Raw genomic sequence first — 19474 nt, 5'->3', positions numbered from 1 at the left:
GGGCCCCACTGCTTCTACTTCATTTCCACTTTTATAAATGCAGGAGCAACCTGCTCCTGGGTTGTTGAGGGGGAAACAACTCAACAACAAAGCTTAGGTTAAACTCCTGGGTTGTTTACAAAAGCAGAAATGAAGTAGGGGGCAGCATGCTCACTTCCAACCGCCTGTGGGTTTAAAAAAACTATGGGCTGTTGTTCCATTTAAGCCAGGTCATTGAGACAGATTAATGATAGTATGGCTTCTACTTAAAAAATGGCTAACAAGGCAGTTCACCTCTTTTTTTAGGTATAACTTGTTTATACAAAGTTTTGGAAATAAGCATGCAGAAACATGTAAGCAGCTTGAAAAATAAAGTAGAGAAGGATTATAAATCCAGGTTACATATACACTGGAATAGCAGCTGGCCTGAAAGAAACAGGGGACATGCATAGTAACCATCTTTGGGAAGCCAAAGATTTACAGAACTCTCAGGCTAAACACAAAATAATTTATATACACAGGGTTGGATCCAGACTGCTTATGCTCAGAGCTCACCCACTGAAATCAATGAGGCTATTCTGAGTATGACTAACCCTGGATCCAACCAATTACATTTAAAGGCAGCAACCGGTTGCTAATGCCCTGCTACGACCCTACAGCGCAAACACATTCAGTGTTTTTTGCCAAAGGTTATGGGCTTGAATGTTGGAGGCGCCCGGGCTCGTAAGATACGAGTGTAGGGGCTGTCTGTCGTCATAGCAGGCTGGGCTGTGGAGCGAGTTAGGAAGTTGTGCAAGAAAGGTTTCTTGACAAGAGGTTGACTTCTGGGCTGCATATTTTCATTGTTGTCACAGAACCGTTTTTTGACGGAAGAAGTAGATGGTGGTGGTAGCGCTGCTGCTGCTTGGAGCTTTTGTACAGTTTGATATTGCTCGGCAATACAGGTTGCTTTCTTCCGCATATCCAGCTTCACTAGCATCATGTTGTTCTGAAGCTCGGCTAGGGTCTGGTCCTGGAAGAAAAAGCCAGCAGAGAGATTAGATTAAGTTTTATGGAGACAGAGAATCGGTTCACACAATCAAAACAATTCATGGTTTGTTAACCATAGGTTGTTTGTTAGTAGGGTGACCCTATGGAAAGGAGGACAAGGCTCCTGCGTCTTTAACAGTTGCATAGAAAAGGGAATTTCAGCAGGTGTCATTTGTATGCATGCAGCAACTGGCGAAATCCCCTCTTCATCACAACAGTTAAAGCTGCAGGAGCAGCTTTAACTGAGCGACCAGATACAAAAGAGGGCAGGGCTCCTGCAGTTTTAACAGTTGTGACGAAGAAGGAATTTCACCAGGTGCTGCATGCTTACAAATGACAGGAGCCCAGTCCTCCTTTTCATATGGTCATCCTATTTGTGAGCATGCCTGATCAACCAGGTTTGCTGATTCCCACCCAATTCAGATTTCTATTAACCCAGGAACACCCCCATTCCTATGTTTTATGACGTGAGAATCTGGAAACTGTGTTACTTAACTACTAAACAATCCAGAGATTCTGGGTTTGCACATCACAAAACACAGGAATGGGGTGTCCCTGGGTTAATTGAAAGTGGAAATGGCGAGTGGGTGGGAGGCAGCGTGCTCACTTGTTCCCACACATCCTTGCCAATTCCCTGGGTTAAACAACCCCTGAATTTGCCATAACATGTGAACCAGGTCAGAGTATTATACAGTAGTATTAATTTTGGGCTTTGCTGGCCACCCTGAAATAACTTGTTCTAGAGGGCAGGATAAAAATCATCAAGTGGACTTGTCATGGTTTCTAATAGGAGATTATCTGCTGCACTAGAAAGAGCCTCACGTAGCTGCTGAAATTTGGGAGATTCCCACCCGTACCTGCTTGCCCAGGATGTTGTCACACTTGTAGAGGGCCTCACGGAGCTTCCCAGCACTTGTGCTGTGGCAACACGCTCTTTCGGCAGACTGGAGGGACTTCCCAAGTTCCTGCAGTTCAGAACGCAGCATCCGCACATTCTGAGGAGGAGGGGAGAGACGTCAGGACAGGGCAGCACCCAGCCCACAAACCACAGCAGAAAGTCTTGGTCACGCAGGACAAGGGGGAGCTTACGCATCGGTGGCAGTTAAGGTGAGGCAACACCCCCCTCACACACACCATGCTAGGGAAGCAGCACATGGTTCAGTACTCCCTTCCATGTACTCCTAACCTTTTGGCCTTCTTCTAGCTTACGGTCCACATCTGCTGTGATGGACTTTGCAGAAGGCGGAGGCTCAAGCATCTTCCGGTACTTGCGCAACTCTGGAGACAAGCAGGACAGAACACACCACAATAAAATTTGCCCAGCAGTAAAAATTTAGGCCAGTTTTCAACGTTAAAGCTGCCTCCTGAAATGTGCGATCATGACGTTTCCCAACAATGCCAAGAAACCCCCCAGCTTATTCCCACACCTTTAGGGTTGAGAAGTGTAGCAAAGCAGATTTGAATCACAGCAATTCTACTTTTAGAGAAGCACAAGTTCAGCCCTCTCCCTTCCACTACAGAGCCACGTGCCCTGCAGCCAGAATACTGTACCCAAAAAAGTGACCAGGTCAGAGACGAACAACATAGCTTAGCCTATAAAGTGAAATGGTGAAGATTAAGAAAAGATCCTATTAGGCATTACACAAAAACAGGAATTGTAATTTTTGCATGATCTGCTGTGCAGCATAGAATATACTGTGATCTAAAAATCCCAGCCTCTGTTTTATGTATGCTTCTAGTCCTCAAGGTTGTGGGAGAAAAGTCAGCACATGTAGGCAGTGGCTGTGAAGCTGGACTGGCTGGAGATTCAAGTAGTCAAACATGACTTATTTTGCTCTACTTTCTCCCTTATCTGTATTTAATATTTTTAAATAAATTATCACCAATATCTCTTCTTTACCTTCCACCCCTTTAGATGTTGCAAGCTATTTCAAAGGTTGCAAACTCGTTATTGCAATAGTATTGTAAATAAATCACATTCATGGAAATAAAGCAGGAGAGGGGGAGAGATGCCGAAAAAGGAAGTGATCCTGAGAACCCTGCCATTCATTCATTCTCTTTTCAAAAGAGATCTCCCCCCAAGATAGGGATGGGCTTGTAGCCCGAAGGAAGAACACATGCTTTGACTTGCAGGAGGTTCCAGGTTCATCCCTTGGGTTTTAGGGGATCAGGTAGCCAGAGATGGGAGAGAGATTCCTGCCAGAGTTCCTGGAGAGCCACTGCCAGGCAGGGTGAATGGACAAATAGCCTGACCTGGTGCCAGAGAGCTTCCTATCTTCCTGGGAGCACAAGGTATATGTCAAGGAGGAGCTGCTGAGGAGGACAGGGTGGGTTCCTGTACTGTTTAGTGGATGGGCAGAAGAGGGAGTCCAGGCAGGCAAGGTAGATGCACCCTAACGGTCATGGCAGCTCACTCACAGAAACTCATTCCCCCAGGGGCTATGAGGGCGTGCTTTTCTTTTGTGTGGCCTGCTCCCTTATCACTACACCAGTGTGGCGTAGTGGCTAGAGTGTCAGACTGGGAGTTGGGAGATCCGGGTTCTAGTCCCCACTCAGCCATGGAAACCCACCAGGTGACTTTGGGCCAGTCACAGACTCTCACCCTAACCCACCTCACAGGGTTGTTGTTGTGAGGATAAAGTAGAGAGGAGGAGGAGGAGGATTACGTATGGCGCCTTGGGTTCCTTGCAGGAAAAAAGGTGGGATATAAATGTAATAATAAATAAATAAATAAAATCATGGCCTTGGTTGGAGTCCTTGCAGCTTCGGGGAGCGGGGTCTCACCTTCGGTGGCGGCGCTCAGCTTGGCTCTCATTTCCAGCAGCTCCGGGTGCTGATGCTGGGCTGAGGCCACTCGCCTGGAGCGCCGCGGAGTCTCCTCCTCCATCTCCTGCTGCTTGCTCTCTTGGGGCTCCTGCTGCTGTTTGGCTTCTTGCAAGGCAGCTTCCAGCTCTTCGATCTTTTCATCCCGGCTCTGCAAGGAAGACGCAAGAACTGATGTTGGGAGGAAGTGCAGCCTGCGAACTGGGAGGCGTCGGAGGGAAAGCGACGGCAGCAACAGGCTCAGAGGCTCTTAGAGCAACCTTCGCCCAACTTGGTTGTTCCAGATGTGTTGAACTACAACTCCCATCATCTTCATGCACCTGCATACCCTCCTCCCTTGTCTTCACAGCATTGCTGGCAGGGAATAATGAGGGGAGATAAACTACAGCAGCCCTTAAAATGCTGGATTTTGGAAAAGGGAGTGGGACCCTCTTGACATCAAAGTTTCAGCCAAGTGCTGGAAAAACGACCCGTCACATCTACAGCTCCCCTGGCTCCCGAGGAGCTTCAGATAACGTGTGCTCACGCACTGTGGCTGTCCCACTTTATCCTCACGACAAGCCCTGGGAGGTAAGGAAGGCTGAGAGATGGCCCCCATACCACCTTCAGTTATGTCATGCTGCCTGCACTTCAAGAGCAGCAACAGAGCCCCTTCTCAACTGCCAACCTCTGGCGGCAGTTAAGTGAGCAAGTACGTGATAAAAGGCCTTTTCTGCGGTGGCGCCAATGCCTCGAACAGGTTGCTATGAGAGCTTGGCCAGGCCCTAACATAGCAGGCTTTTAGGAAGGCCCTGAAAACTTGTTTTATTGGGCCACTCTGCGTTTTTTAGCTGCAATTCTGTTTTGAGATCTTAGTACTGTCTCGGCTAGATGGTTTAATTACTTGTGTTCGTTGATTTTATTAAATGTTTTACCAATTCATCATCGTATGGGACTTTGTATAAGCTGCCTTGGGAGAGCCCTTACCCTGAAGGGCTGCTTAGAAATATTTGAAATAAATAAATTCTTTTTGTAAGTTAGAATTGTGCCAGTCGTGTATTGAATTAAGACACTGGAAGACATTTTTGTAGCCATCTCCAGTTAATGAGGACATTATTAAACTTTGCAGAGGCACTAACGCTTACATAACATTGCTTCTAGCTAGGACTACTTCCTTCCTTCAAGCCAGCGCAAGACGGTGTTGCCCTCAGAAGGCTTGGTGATGCAAACCCCTGCCTCCAGGATGCTCCAAGGCAGGGGTGTTGCACCTGGGGCCCATGGGCCAAACCCAGCCCTCCGGGGTTCCCCAGAGGGACGCACCCTATACCCGAGAACTGCCCGTCGTTGGGTGGCTTTGTGCAGTTTCGTCCTCCTAAAAGGTTGAAAAGTCATTCTTAAGATGGTTACTGGGGCAGTAAGGGCTTTAAGATAAAATATTCTGGTGTTTTGGCCCCATCCACCACTGTAATGAGGCTCTCGAGAGCTTCTCCAGAATTGAATTCAGCAGGCTGAAAGATTCAATAGCTGTACCCCTCCTGCCTCCTTCCCGCAGGTGCTCTACACTCTTCCCCCGCTCCACACACACACACCTCAATCTCCTCCATGTAATAATCAGTCAGCGACTCCTTCAGGATGTTCAGCCTGGCCTCATACATGTCCTCCAGTGTATCCTTTTGGCTGTCCATCTGATCGCTGCAAGGAAGGAAGGTGAAGGAGGGAGAGACGGCTATGTGAGACAGCAAAGCTTCACACACAAGGCCAAGGATTCAACAGGGAGGCTCCTTGAAAAGGGCGGGACGTGGCTCCAGCTACCCTCGTACCTGCTCCACTGTTCCCTCTGCTTCACGTGCTCCATCACCTCATTGCAGATCTCATCACGGAGACGCATTTCCAGCTGAAGCTTCTCCTGGCGCTCCTTCAGCAGCAGGTTTTGCACAGCCTCAACCACACGCAATAGGTCCTGGGGGAATGTAGAGAACACAGCAACTGTAGCCTTGCTCACGCTTTCTCAAGAACACGTTGGGGCTCAAAGCGGGGATGGGCATGTGGGTTATGTCCCCAACATCCTGCACACACTGGGCTCTGACCATTCATACCCCAACAGCATTGAGCTGTCTAAGGTGATGCACGTTGGGGCAAAAATAAACCCCAACTTCAAGTATAACCTAATGGGCTCTGAGCTGGCCGTGACCGAACAAGAAAGAGATCTTGGGATTGTGGTGGATGAAAATGTCCACCCAGTGTGCGGCCGCTGTAAAGAAGGCAAACTCCATGTTAGGCATCGTAAGAAAAGTAATTGAGAATAAAATGGCCAGTATCATACTGCCCTTATACAAATCTATGGTGTGACCACACTTAGAATACTGTGTACAATTCTGGTCAACACACCTAAAAAAAAGATATTCTAGAGCTGGAAAAAGTGCAGAAAACGGCAACTAAAATGATGAAGGGGCGGTTACATCAATTGGGATTGTTTAGCTTGGGAAAAAAGGAGGCTAAGGGAAGACCTGATAGGGGTGTACAAAATTATGCATGGTACGGAGAATGTGGATAAGGAGACTTTTTTCTCCCTCTCTCATTAATACTAGAACCCGGGGTCATCCCATGAAGCTGACAAATAAAAGGAAGTACTTCTTCACACAGCGCATAGTTAAATTATGGAACTCGCTACCACAGGATGTAGTGATGGCCACCAAATTGGATGGCTTTAAACGGGAGTTGGATAAATTCCTGGAGGCAAAGGCCTGATGGTTATGTGCTATCTCCAGTATTCGAGGCAGTAAGCCTGTGTGCAACTGTTGCTGAGGAACATGGGTTGGGGGGGTGCTGTTGCACCATGTCCTGCTTGTTCATCCCTGGCCGACGGCTGGTTGGCCACTGTGTGAATGGAGTGCTGGACTAGATGGACCCTTGGTCTGATCCAGCATGGCACGTCTTACGTCTACACAGAGACGCTGATAAGACAGGGTCCCAGATTGCACAAACACGAGTTGACCTTGACACTCCATGCGGCAAAGTCAGGGAATGAAGGGGTGGGTCCCATGGGGACACGTGCACCCACTTTGTGGAGCTCTCACACATCCTGAAGAACTCATGAACAGACTGAAAGTTTTATACTATCACATTGGAAGGACAAATCCACACCTCCCTTAATGCAATGTATCAAGGACCTAATAATATTATCAACTTAATTTTGATAATTATTTTTTGATGTGTGGTTTTATTCTGGTTGTGCTTTTTATATTGTATTTTGTATTTGTGTTTTAAATTTGTTGGTTGTTTTTATGTTCTTCATGGTTTTAATTTTTGTGAACCGCCCAGAGAGCTTCGGCAGTATAAAAATGTAATAAATAAATAAACTTTTGAAAGGGTGTTATACAGACGTAACTTGCAAGTGGATAAATATCCGGATATCCGGTCTGCTTTGCTTGAAACCTTTGGATAACTCCCTTTTTTTGATGAACGGTACATATGATGGAAAATGATGATAATCTTATATATGTAATGTGTGTGAATGTGTGTGTGGGGGGGTCCCCTCGTTTTCACGATGTATTTTCTGTTCTGATGATATTCACAATAATTTTTTTTTAAAAAAAACAAAAACAAAAAAACCCCTCATGAACAGGGCTTATGGGAGTCAAGATTAAGGAAGTGCCACAGAGACTCAACTGCCTAATTTATTAGGATTAATAAGTACTTAGATCAACTACTCAGACTCCCAAAGTTCTCTAGTTTTCCCCATTAATAGCTTTGAGTGCTTTCCCGGGTGAGAAACGAGGCTTAGTTTACAGTTAGTGGCCTATTTGCGACTCAGTCATAGGCACACGGATTTGGGGCTGAGCCAGTTAGAGGCTTTTGAGCTGCTCCAGCCCTCGGCCCTTGGCAACAGGAGGGCTGCCCAGTGAGCAAGGGGCAATCCACTACTTGCCTCTTTATCATACACGGTCACGTCTGCTTCATCCTCGCTCTCGTCGTCAGGTTCCATTTCTTCTACAAGGGCCCTCGGGGCCGCCTTGGATGTCCGAATGCCGTGTTCCTTGATGAGAGAATGGATGGACAGGGCTCCCACCTTCGTCGGAGCTTGTATGAGCTGGAAGATACACAGTGTCACTATTGGCATGTCCAAAGAACATTGGCGCACACACTCGTTTTCTTCCATCATTTGACAGAGCAGTAGACCAAAACCCAAGTGGGACAAGGCAAAGGGGTCCTGAACATGAACAGAGCAGCTTTCCCCTTTGATAGGAAGCAATTCTAAAGAATCATCATTATCACATGACAGAATGCCTTTGAGCATGTGCAGAATGATTTCATTCTTAGGGCTTCCCTGTTTTAGTGGTGGTGGTGGGGGAGAGAAAGCTCACTTATAAAAAGTATGTAGGGAAACTTCCCCTACCCATGCAAGGTTTTCCTAGCTTTAAATCCTCCTGTTCTGGCAACTGACCAAGAGGAGGATGTACCAGTTGGACTAATAACAATCTGGCCAAGGGGCCATTCTAAGGACCAGTTGGCTCAATGAACACATTCTCCTGAAAGCTCTCTGTCCAGCACTGCCCAAAGACCAAACCATGAGGGAGCCTTCAATTTGCACAGCCTAAAAGCTAGTACTCTGCTCCAGCTGATGTTTCTGCTCCCCAGGCGGTTGAAGAGATGGCCAGAAATTCTCCCTCCCATGATCCCCACTCCATTTGTTTTTGTGAACCACTAAGAGGGCTTTGGTTATTGGGCAGTATAGAAATGACATGAAATGAAATAAATTCATCTTTTAAGCCAGGGTGACCAAATGGGAGAGGCGGGTAAGAAATACGATGATGATGATGATGATGATGATGGAGGCTCACAGGTCACATCCAGCCCTGCATTCTCCCTCATCCTGTGGACATTCTGCTTCTCACCTGGCAAGGTGAGAAGCAGAAAGAGGACTGGGAAGCCTGTCTCCTCTCATCACAGGAACAGGTGCTGGTCAGGTGAGACGCAGCGCAGAGAGGGAGCGTTCCAGTTCTTTCCCCAGCACTCCAGTCACCACCCAATCGCAACACTGAGAAACTGGCTCGGCTCCAGTTCTTGTTTGGATAAATTCCTGGAGGAGAAGGCGATCAATGGTAACTAGCCATGATGTGCTACCTCCACTATCCAAGGCAGCAAGCCTGTGTGCACCAGTTGCTGGGGGGCATGGGTGGGAGGGTGCTGTTGCACCGTATCCTGTTTGTGGGTCCCTGGACAACAGCTGGTTGGCCACTGTGTGAACAGAGTGCTGGACTATTTATTTATTATTTATTACTTGTATATCCTGCCTTTTTTTCCTCCAAGGAACCCAAGGCAGCATACATAATCCACCTCTTCTCCATTTTATCCTCACAACAATCCTGTGAGGTGGGTTGGGCTAAGTCTGACTGGCCCAAAGTCACCCAGTGGGTTTCCATGGCCGAGTGGGGAGTAGAACCCAGATCTCCGGACTCCCAGTCCAACACGCTAGCCACTATACCACACTGGCTCTAGATGGACCCTTGGTCTGATCCAGCAGGGCTCTGTTGTTTTTATACGGTTTTTATGTTTCTGGTGGTTTTTTAAATCTTGTATACTTTTTTTTTAATATTTACTATTTTAAACTGTTGTAAACCGCCCAGAGAGCTTCAGATGTGGGGCGGTATATAAATGTAATAAATAAATAAAATAAATTCTTATGTTCTCCAAAGCAGAGTTATAATAAATGCTATCCAAATAGCTAGTAAGGAGGGTGCATCTGTAAATTACACCCCCCATGAGGTACCCATTGTACTTGCATCCAAGCCCCCCTCAGTGTGTGAATTACAGGAGAGTGAAAGCTGTGTGGGCTTGTGCTGCTAAGGCGAGCCAAGAGGAGCTGGGGGAAGGATGCAGGAACAGAGAGACTGAAGGAAGGAAACACAGCACAGGCAAGCGTGAGCAAACACACCCTGGGGTGCAGAGAAAGAAGAGAAAGCATCCTATGGACTGAGGAGGGACACATTCAAGGCCCTCCAAAATCAGTGCCCCCACCCCTCCAGAGCTAGCCAACTTCACCTCCATGCTTCCCGTCTCACCTGGCTGGCAATGGCAGAGAACTTGGCCACATGGAGGGTCTCATCGTACGATGAAGCGCAAGGGTTGATGTTAACGATCATACAGGACTGCCCACGGCCTGTGAAGAAAGCCTGGAACACGCGCGTTAGCTTGCTGTCTCGGAAGGGCACGACGCTCTGCTTCAACCTGCGGATAAAAGGGAGAGGAGAGGATTCGAGCTAAGCGAATGCAGACTCAAAAGCACCGACCCCACCCTCTCTGTCAAATCCTACATGTCCCAGAGGACTGGCACACAGTCGGCAACATCTCAGATGAGACCGGACTTAGGGACAGAGGAAGCTGCCTTCCCCGGAGTCAGACCACTGGACCATCCAGCCCAGTATTAGCGACGTCTCCAGGGTTTCAGGCAGGAATTTTCCAGCTCTATGCGGAGGTGCCGGAATTGAACCTGGGACCTTCTGCATGCAAAGCAGGCGCTCTACCACTTCTGGTACAGCCCTTCCGCAACTTAATGCAGGAAGGTCTACACACAGCCATTAGGCGCTAACATAGAGAAAGAGCTTGGACTTACCTAGTCTGCTGGTTCTGGCGCAGCAGAGTGAGGCAACGCCCCAGCGTATGCAAAGACGTGTTGATGTTATTTGCCTCTTTCATCCGGTCCCCAGCTCTCTGCTCTTTGCAGCGCTCGGAGCCGGCCAGGTCACATAACGACAGTCTAGAAAGGAGAGGATGGTGTCAGGAGTAGGATGCCAGAATGCCCGATCATAGTTCAGCCTGGCTTTCCCTCGCTCACTGAGGTTTTCCTTCCACCCTCGTCTCAGGTAAGAAATCCTGACCGCCACGCTGACCACTGTCTGACACATCCAACTTAGATCCAACAACAATTCTACTGTCGAGTCAGTTCTAGGGTCTACCTAGTTATGATCCATTCTCATTCCAGGTCTGATGAACTGTGGGGATGGGGGGAAATCCTCTGAAATGTTCGACACCGAAACAAAGTTGTCATTCTGAGAAGTATCTGCTGATGTTCCGCGCGGTGGCTTCCCACCCCCCAGAGGACACCTCCCACATCCCTAGGTGAAATCATTCTTCAGCCAATTGATAGGTGGGCTCTCAATTCTCCCCATCCAAAAGCATGACTTACTCGCTGATCTTTGGGACCATTTCACCACTGCTTCCCTGTAGGTGTAGAATTCGAATGGAGAAGATGCTGTGGCTGTGGAGAATGAGAGAGGAGCAATGAGAGAGAGGAAGCCTGGGCCAAGTTCTCCATCCCCATCCACTCTCACACACACCCCAGCCTCAATGGAAATGTCGTCGCTCAGAGAACACACTTTGCCAATCCTGACAGATGACTAGTAAAGAAAACAGAAATGAATAAACTAAATAAAACAATCTTGCAGACCTGCGGCTGGAGTTCTGGTTCATGTGGGTGCTGGCAAAGCTTTGATTTCTCCGACCCAGTTTCAGCAGCTTCCAGGCCTCATCAGCATCTTGAACATTGATCCAGTTCAGATCTGGGGATGGGAAATACAGGTCATGGTGCAAAAATCCCAGATTTCTCAGGCTCCGCTTCTATTTATTTATTTATTTATTTATTGCATTTCTATACCACCCAATAGCCAAAGCTCTCTATTTAGGAATCACCCTGTGGAAACTTCACAGCTCAGCAGAGGGGCTTATATACCATTTCCGCATTGCTGCCACCCACCCAGAATTAAGGCTTATTACAAGATCAGTAACTCCAGTGGGGAAATAGTTGGCTGACCTGAGAGTTAAATCCTGGATGAGGAGGCCAATCTCTACCTTTGACGTAGGGGCTGCCAGTCTGATCTTCGCACAGCCGCAGCGTGGGTCCCTTGCGGTTTCGGCCAGGCACAGCAGTTTCCAGCAAATCATAAATCAGTTCGTTGTAGATCTCAAAGAAGGAGACCCAGATGGAAAATTGCACATCCTCTTGAGCCATCAGTGAGACATTATCTGGATCAGCCCAGCGAGGACCCATCTCTATTGATGGAAGCCAAATATATTATTATTATTAATATTTATTTATAAAGCGCCATTAATTTTCATGGCGCTGTACAGAACAAAGCAAGACAATCTGCCATATGGCTTACAATCTAAAATCACAGTAACAGACAGGGGAGGAAGGGGGAAAACCAACCGGGGTAGGGGGCATAAAAACTAAAATATAGACTACTACGACCACGCTATGATTGAAAAGGATTTGGCGCAGAACCATTATTATTATTATTATTATTATTATTATTATTATTATTATTTATTTATTTATATAGCACCATCAATGTACATGGTGCTGTACAGATTATACACAGTAAATAGCAAGACCCTGCCGCATAGGCTTACAATATAATAAAGTTGCAGTAAACAATAAGGAGGGAAAGAGAATGCAAGCAGGCACAGGGAAGTGTAAACAGGCACCGGGTAGGGTGAAGCTAACAGTATAGAGTCAGAACAAACTCAATATTTAAAAGCTATAGGGAAAAGAAAAGTTTTTATATATATTGTCAGTTATGCAAAAAAACACGGTGGACCACAACCAAGAGAGGCTTTTGGAGAATACATCCCAAAGGCACACTGCCTCTTCCACATATCCTAGCCTGGCTGCCCATGACTTTGGTATTTTTTCCTCCACTCTTAACACAGTGATTATCCTATTAAAAAAGTGGCTATGGATTTCTCTCCTTGCAACATTTCTCATGTGCTTCTGAACCAAAAATGAAGGTTTTAACAATGGCACAGATTTCGACTTTGTGGGTCTATGCAGTTAGAGAGAACTGGCTCTGCGGTCAAGCAACTGCCACATCAAAAGGTCTTTAGAGGGCATCTTTCAAGCTACTCAAGAGGAAGCCCAAAGGCCACATGCATCTAGCTTTCTCCCCTAAAGTATATTGACATGTCTCCTGCCTACACATCCTGCCCCAGAAGTGTTTTGGGATGGACTTATAGGTGCTTCTGCTGAATTCCATATTTATGTTGGAAGGATTTACTTTTGCTTCACTCCTTACTGGAGGTGGTTCTGTTTGTTTTGAGCTGCAAGGTTCGATACCACTTGGCGTATTGCTTCTCAACTCTGATTATGCAAAAATAGAAAGAAAACCACCCCAGGACTGGAGGTTCAGAGCCGTCGGTACCTTCCAGCTGGCTGCTGCTTGTCTGGTTGACAGACGGGTAGCTGGAAGAGAGGCCACCGATGCCACTGTCAATGCTCCCGCTTGTGCCTGCTTGGAGCTGGGACGTGGTGCTGTGGCTCTTGTTCAGAGAGGCAAACAGCTCCTCCTGCAAAGTCCAGGGAAAGGTAGAGTGAGCACCAAGTTCCTTGTCATATAGACCAGAGGCAGGCAATCCTCGGTTCAATCCCCAGCTCCTTCAGGTAGGGCTAGGAAAGAATCCAGCCTGAAGTCCTGGACAGCCACTGCTGCCAGTCAGTGTCAGCAATGCTGGGCTAGTTGGAACAATGGTCTGACACGGTATAAGGTAGCCTCCAGTGTTTATTGCCTTGTGCCCTCCGGATTCTTTGGCTTTTTGGCTACAATTCTCATAACCCCTGACCATTTCCTCTGATGGTGCGGATTATGGGAGTTGCAGTCCAACTTATCTGGAGGGGGACAAAGGGTTGTATCCAACGCTTAGAGCAGAGCTATTAAAATGAATGGACCTTAAATTAGACTAACATCAGATACAACCCAAAGTTGCCTAACCCTGCTATAAACTCACCTCCTTCATCCCGCCACATAGCAGAGCCTGCTTCTTAGTCTCCTCCTGACGAATCTGCCTGCTGTCCAGCCAGGTAACCTCGCTCGAGAGGAAGGGCTTCAAGTCTGTGGCCCGGTACAGCCGTGTCCCGATACTGTTGAATATGATACCCAGGGAACGAGGCAGGATCCCTCCATCAGTACCACTTCCTGCAAGCCAAGGAGGAGGAAGTGAATTGACCTCCTGAGACAAGGTGGGCCCTACTAAGCAGAGGCTGTTGCCTGGAGCACCAGACTGTGTGTCTTACCCTGGATGGTATGAGTCTTCCCTGAATTAGTGACTCCATAGGTGTAAACAAGCCAGTTCTGCCCATTGAGCACATCCTTCACCACTTCCTTCATTGTTGCATCAAAGAAAGACTTCTGGTCCACCTCTGGCCCAAAGATCTGCACCCCAAAGGCCACAGGTTAATGCCCTTCCATTCACAACAAACAAGGTTAGTTAGAACGAACAAAACAGGGGAGCATCAGTCTGTTTTCCCACTACTTCCCCAGCTCTCCAAACCAGAATGCGATCAGATTATGCATTCAATGAAAAGGCAGAGAGAGAGGGAGGGAGAGGCGTGGACTAAATAGGGCTGATGTTGCATCACAGTAGATTGTTCTGGCCCAGCTGGCCACTGTCTTTGTGCTAATCCCCTCCTAGTCTTTGCATTTAGAACTCTTTGTTTCCCCGGTATAGATCTGATCGGGCCATGCTATCCACTATCGTGTACTGACTGGTTGTCCCTAAGAAGAACTTGTAATCGGGCTTGTACCAGTTCTTCCTCAGTTTAGGAAGAACCCTCCTTCTGGCCTGGTTTCTGCTGCTATGTTGAGTTGCAGCCTGGAAGGCCTGCCTTGGCATCCACCTCAACTATACTGTTTATTTTAGTTCAACTGCTTTCATTCCTCCTCCTTCTACAGTTAAATATTTGGTCCTCTGCATTTATCAGTTGCTTGCTGTTCAAGTTGACTTTTCAGTAAAGTTGAAGATTTGACTTACATGGAAGTGTGGATTGGATGAAAGTTTAGCCGCCTAGACAGAAGCACTGCCCTACACATATCGAGGCCAGAACACCCATAATCCCTACAATTTCTCCATCAGTCTAGACCAGGGTTCCCCAATCTGGTGCCCCCTTCCCCACCCTGTCCTACCCCCAAATGTCTTGGACTACAGCTCATAAGAAGAGCCCTGCTGGATCAGACCACGGCTCCATCTTGTCCAGCATTCTGTTCAGAGTGGCCGATCAGCTGCCCAAGGGAAACCCACGAGCAGGACAGGAGTGCAACATGTTGTTGTGAACCACCCAGAGTTTTGGCTGTTGTGCGGTATAGAAATGAAACAAATAATATAACAACAACAGCAACAACAACACCCTCCTACCCATGTTCCCCAGCAACTGGCGTACATAAGCATATTGTCTCTGATGCTGGAGGTAGCATATAGCCATCAAGTTTAGCAACATTGATACCCTTCTCCTCCATGAATTTGTCTAACCTGCTTTTAAAGCCATCCAGGTTCGTGGCCAACTCTACATCTTGTGTAAGTGAGTTCCATAGTTTAATGATAGGGAGAAAAATGTCTCCCTATCCACTTTCTCCACAACATGCATAATTTTGTGCACCTCTTTCTCACCTTTTTTCTGTGCTGAACAGTCCCTGACTTCCCCCACCCATACCGGTCTAAGAAATACAAGCCCCATGCCACTAAATGGGAGATACATACCCGGGTGAAGGTGAATTTGTGCACTGCTTGGCCAACCCCTCGCTCCATATTTCTCATGGTGAAGGAATCTTTAGGGGCTTTGAGGAGAAGTGTCTCAGGATTCTCAATACAGACGCAGCCCTGAGAAGTACAGGTAACATTCTGGATCTTAACACGCCCATTGCTGCAAGCACGATTATACCCCGCCTTTGATCGAATGCAAGGTTGGCTTCTGGCACATTAAAACAAGATAAAGAAAAAAAAAAACCAACCCAGTGCCCTTATACTAAGAAGCCCAGCTGTTCTCTTATTTTTGAGGTACCCCTCACACACCTTGACCCCAGAATCTCCATTTTGTCCCTGAAGCCTGGCTAAGCAAGGCTTTAAAATCAGCCAGGGCAGAAAACCTATCATTTACCTTTGCTGGTTTCTAGTCTAATTAAACCATCAGGAGCTATGCCTTGGCATGCAAAGATGGTGGACTCTAAAATGAGCAAGTATCTCTCTGATTGTTGAGTCCCTATCCTAAAATCATGCTACCCAAGAAAAATTCTGAACTGACCAATCAGAGTCCTAGTGGGAAAAGCACATGAAGTACAGCCAGTAAACGCATTAACCAGCATTCCCAGCCATTGAAGATAAGAATTTTCATGTAATGTTTACTCATGGAACCCTTATGCCTATTTTCCCCAACCTAGTGCCCTTCAGATATTTTGGGCAACTCCCAGAATTCCAGGCTTTTGGTCATGCTGGGGATGATGGAAGTTCAGAACACCCAGAGGACAACAGGCTGGGGAAGGCTGCCCTATACCATCTGCACACAGAAGTCTCTCTGCCCCAATGGCAAGAAGGCGCAGTGTCCTCGATTCCCTGGGCTCCACCTGGCAAAAGCACTCCTGAACCACGCAGGTGGCGCCCCCTGCTTTGTCCCAGCACTCACTTGATCCTCTTGCTTCTCCACCTCTGTCGGCTTCAGGGGCCGCACTCTTGCATACACCTTCACCTTCCCATTGTCATTGGATATAGCCTACAGAGAAGGCACAGGTATTGGTTAGGCTCATACTTCAGGATAGTCCTGCAATACTGGCCCAGCCACTCCCACCCACACAGACTTGGAAATAAGACCCACTGAAGTCAGTGGGAGTTAATTCTGAGGAATCACACAAACAGGATTGGGGCCGCATGCTTAACTACATGAAGGCCCTTCAATATGAGCTCTGCCCATGCTCTCTGAGATTCATCCCTTAAGCAAATAGCCTAGGCTTGGCAATTACTGTTCCCTGTGATGCAGGACTGGGAAGCAACCATGGTCCTGTTCAGAAGTCACCTTAAATCACGGCTTTAACCACAGTGCCCCTGTTCAGACAACACGCTAAGCATTTTGAGCTAAACATTATGGCTTAGTGTGTTACATGAACCATGACTTAGTGTGTCACGTGAACCATTTCTAACCATACTGGGTCCAGCTCCAGCTGAGAGCCCCCTCCCTCCTGCTGTCAACTGTAACTGCTGAACTTTGCAACTAAGATTGTAGTGCCTGAATTTGCTTTCCTTTTCCCCCTCCTCCTCCTCCCTCCCAATCCCCTTTCCTTTTGTGTCATGTCTTTTAGCTTGTAAGCCTGTGGGCAGGGACTGTCAAGAAATACTTTTGTAAGCCGCCGTGAGAGCCTTTTTTGCTGCAAAAGGGTTAGTGGCCTAAACATGGCTTAACATGTTGTCTGAACAGGCCCAGTGTGGTTAAAGCCATGGTTTAAGGTGTCTTCTGAACAGGGCCATAAAAAAACTAAGCTGCTTCCCCTCTCTGTAGAAGCCATCCTCAGGAGGTGAGAGTTTTTCTTCCTCACCTCATTACTCTTACCTGCTCATGGCTCACATAGATGGCAGAGAAATCTGGCAGGAGAGCTCTGCGCAAACCAGCTCCACTCTCTGCCACCGTGGATTCCAGGACAGGAGAGCTTGCAGCTTCGTCGTCAGACAACAGCCCTACTGGGGAGACCAGTCTGAGGGCCATGATAACCTCCTACTGTTACTGCAAGGGAAGCCCAAAGGGAAAAAAAGGAGTCAAAAAAGAAAAGACAATAGCACATATTTCCCTTACATGGCTTAATTTTTAAGAAAGAAAGAAACATACTGAATACTGTTGACACACTACTAGAGTTTAGCAACGAAAAGAACGGTTGATGACATGTTGACAACCGCTCGTCTACAACTTTGAAACTGCAAATACTGCATTTGTAATGAGTAATCCACTTACTATTACTATTGAAGTTAAGAAATTGAAAAATTTCTGCATCCCATCACTGGAAGTAACAAACCAGGTAAGATTATATCACAGGTAAGGGAGGCAGGGCACATGAATGGGAACAGAGGGAGGAAGGGTAAAGATATTGCCCTATCTCCCCCCCCCCCCCCGTCGACATTTTGTCACAGGCTCCCACTGACCCAGTTCTGGAGAATAATGGTTAAATCGGGGGGGGGGGGGGAGAGAAGAGGCATATTTTGCATTAAAACCCCTCCATTAATACCTCTCACACTTCACACTGAAAAAAACACGAGGACACACACAGAGAAATAAAGTGGCTGGAAATTCAAGACAACTCATGTAGTACTCCTTAATATCAGCTCCAGGGATTGCCTCAAGAATCCTGAAATGAACAACTTGAGAGAATACACATGCCATTGGTCCTGTTTAATACAATATGGTCATTCTGAAGTCTTACTTACAACACAAGGGAATTCCAGGGGAGAAAAGAGTTATATTCTTTGCAAAAAGAAGCTTGGCAATATCTGATTCCTACCTAATGACAATTGTATGGATCAAGGAATTGACTAACCAGTTAATGGGAGGACTCGCACAGAGACAGGAAAGACAGCCAGCTACAGGCCAAAGCTGAGCAAATTTGTCTGAAGAAGTTTCTGTTGAATTATGAGAAGTTTGGGGTTTTATTGCATATTGATTTTATTATGGCTGCAGCCAATTAAACCTCAACTGAACTGAACTAAATTAGAGGATAATAACCAGGGAGCAACATCCCCACAACTTCTACTAGTTCATGGGTTCTCAACAAGGGGGGAATTTTAGGGTTCGGGGGGGGGGGGGAATTGGGACCACTATTCAGCAACGAATGATGTCCTGTAGGTTATGTCTTCCTACACATGTTATTAAAAACGTCCCAGAAAGGTGTCATGTGTCTGCAAAAGCCAGGCCTTTGCTCTCTTTTCCCTCCCTCCCTCGCAATCCTAGAAGTTTCAAGCTTCCCATTTAAAGGGGCAATGCAAAGCATGGGAGCCGAGAATGTAAAAGGGGTCATGCTTTGCATTGCCCCTTTAAATGGGACTAATATAGGAAAAAAATAAAAGATTTTCAATATTATATGCATATTATTTGGAATGCACCTTTTGAGTTAGACTGTCTTGGGAAGGGGGGAATTCTATTTTGAACAATGGTGAAATTCTATTCTGAACAATGGGAATGGAGCAAAAAAGGTTGAGAACCACTGTAGGTTGGATACCAGCATTATACCTTAGCTGGACTGCAATATAGACAAAACTACATATAAAGAATCTCCAGAGGCACATAAGAAGCTGCCTTAATAACGTCAGGCTAAGGGTCTAGCTAGCTCAGTTTTGGCCACTGACTAGCAGAAGCTCCCAGGTCATCAGAAACAGCTTTGCCGGGGGGGCGGAGCTTGGCAGCCATGGCGGTGGCAGGTTTCTTCTGAGGCTCTGAGCGGCGTTGCCGGAAAAAGCAATTATCTATTTTTTAATGGGCATAAATCTTTGAGCAAACGACAGGAAATGATTATAAAAGCTATCGGAGCTGGAAAGTGTTGAGAAGAGCCGATGGGATGAGGTGAGCTTGACGGAATGTCTTTATAAACTGCAGAGGCAAAACCGAAAGTAAAGTAACATGATTGATGTCGCAGTTTGAAAAGAAAGAACTTATGCTTGTTAGACGTTGATCTGATTTACAGCGATCCTCACTTCTCATCCTTTATCTTAAGTTGGAAAGATTGAAATACTGGCTTTGAAGTTGTATGCTGTAATCTTTGTAAAGTGGAAAGTGGAATCTGTTTGCGGTGTGCCGAGAAGGGGGGGGGTGAAGGGGAAGAAACAGCATTCTGTGAGGGAGATGTGGGATTTTGAGAAACTGTGAATG

At 46.8% G+C, this 19474-nt stretch overlaps 1 protein-coding gene across 1 annotated transcript; it reads right to left on the bottom strand.

Annotated features, from left to right (window-relative positions):
• Positions 1–323: 323 nt before the first annotated feature.
• Positions 324–17340, bottom strand: KIF20A (kinesin family member 20A). The gene is made up of 18 exons (XM_063121048.1): positions 17174–17340; positions 16256–16342; positions 15337–15456; positions 13877–14015; positions 13591–13778; positions 13008–13152; positions 11659–11859; positions 11258–11369; positions 10997–11068; positions 10424–10567; positions 9873–10038; positions 7739–7900; positions 5631–5770; positions 5400–5502; positions 3793–3982; positions 2195–2286; positions 1866–2003; positions 324–991 (listed from the first exon to the last, which is right to left on the bottom strand). The coding sequence occupies exons 1-18, from the start codon at positions 17324–17326 to the stop codon at positions 650–652; spliced, it is 2694 nt and encodes an 897-aa protein (XP_062977118.1). The 5' UTR covers positions 17327–17340; the 3' UTR covers positions 324–649.
• Between the last annotated feature and the right edge of the window lie 2134 nt (positions 17341–19474).

The sequence above is a fragment of the Elgaria multicarinata genome, chromosome 3 (assembly GCF_023053635.1).
Source record: "Elgaria multicarinata webbii isolate HBS135686 ecotype San Diego chromosome 3, rElgMul1.1.pri, whole genome shotgun sequence".
In the NCBI taxonomy this organism is placed as follows: Eukaryota; Metazoa; Chordata; class Lepidosauria; order Squamata; family Anguidae; genus Elgaria; species Elgaria multicarinata.
Note: the sequence above shows the minus strand (reverse complement) of the source record. Positions and strands in the feature narration are given on the sequence as shown.

Coding starts and splice junctions, on each gene's coding strand:
- KIF20A (XM_063121048.1), bottom strand. CDS start 17,326: ATGGCCCTCAGACTGGTCTCCCCAGTAGGGCTGTTGTCTGACGACGAA. Junction 11,860..13,007: donor AAGCAGCAGCCAGCTGGAAG/GTACCGACGGCT, acceptor TTCCATCAATAG/AGATGGGTCCTCGCTGGGCT. Junction 2,004..2,194: donor AGCTAGAAGAAGGCCAAAAG/GTTAGGAGTACA, acceptor CCTCCTCCTCAG/AATGTGCGGATGCTGCGTTC.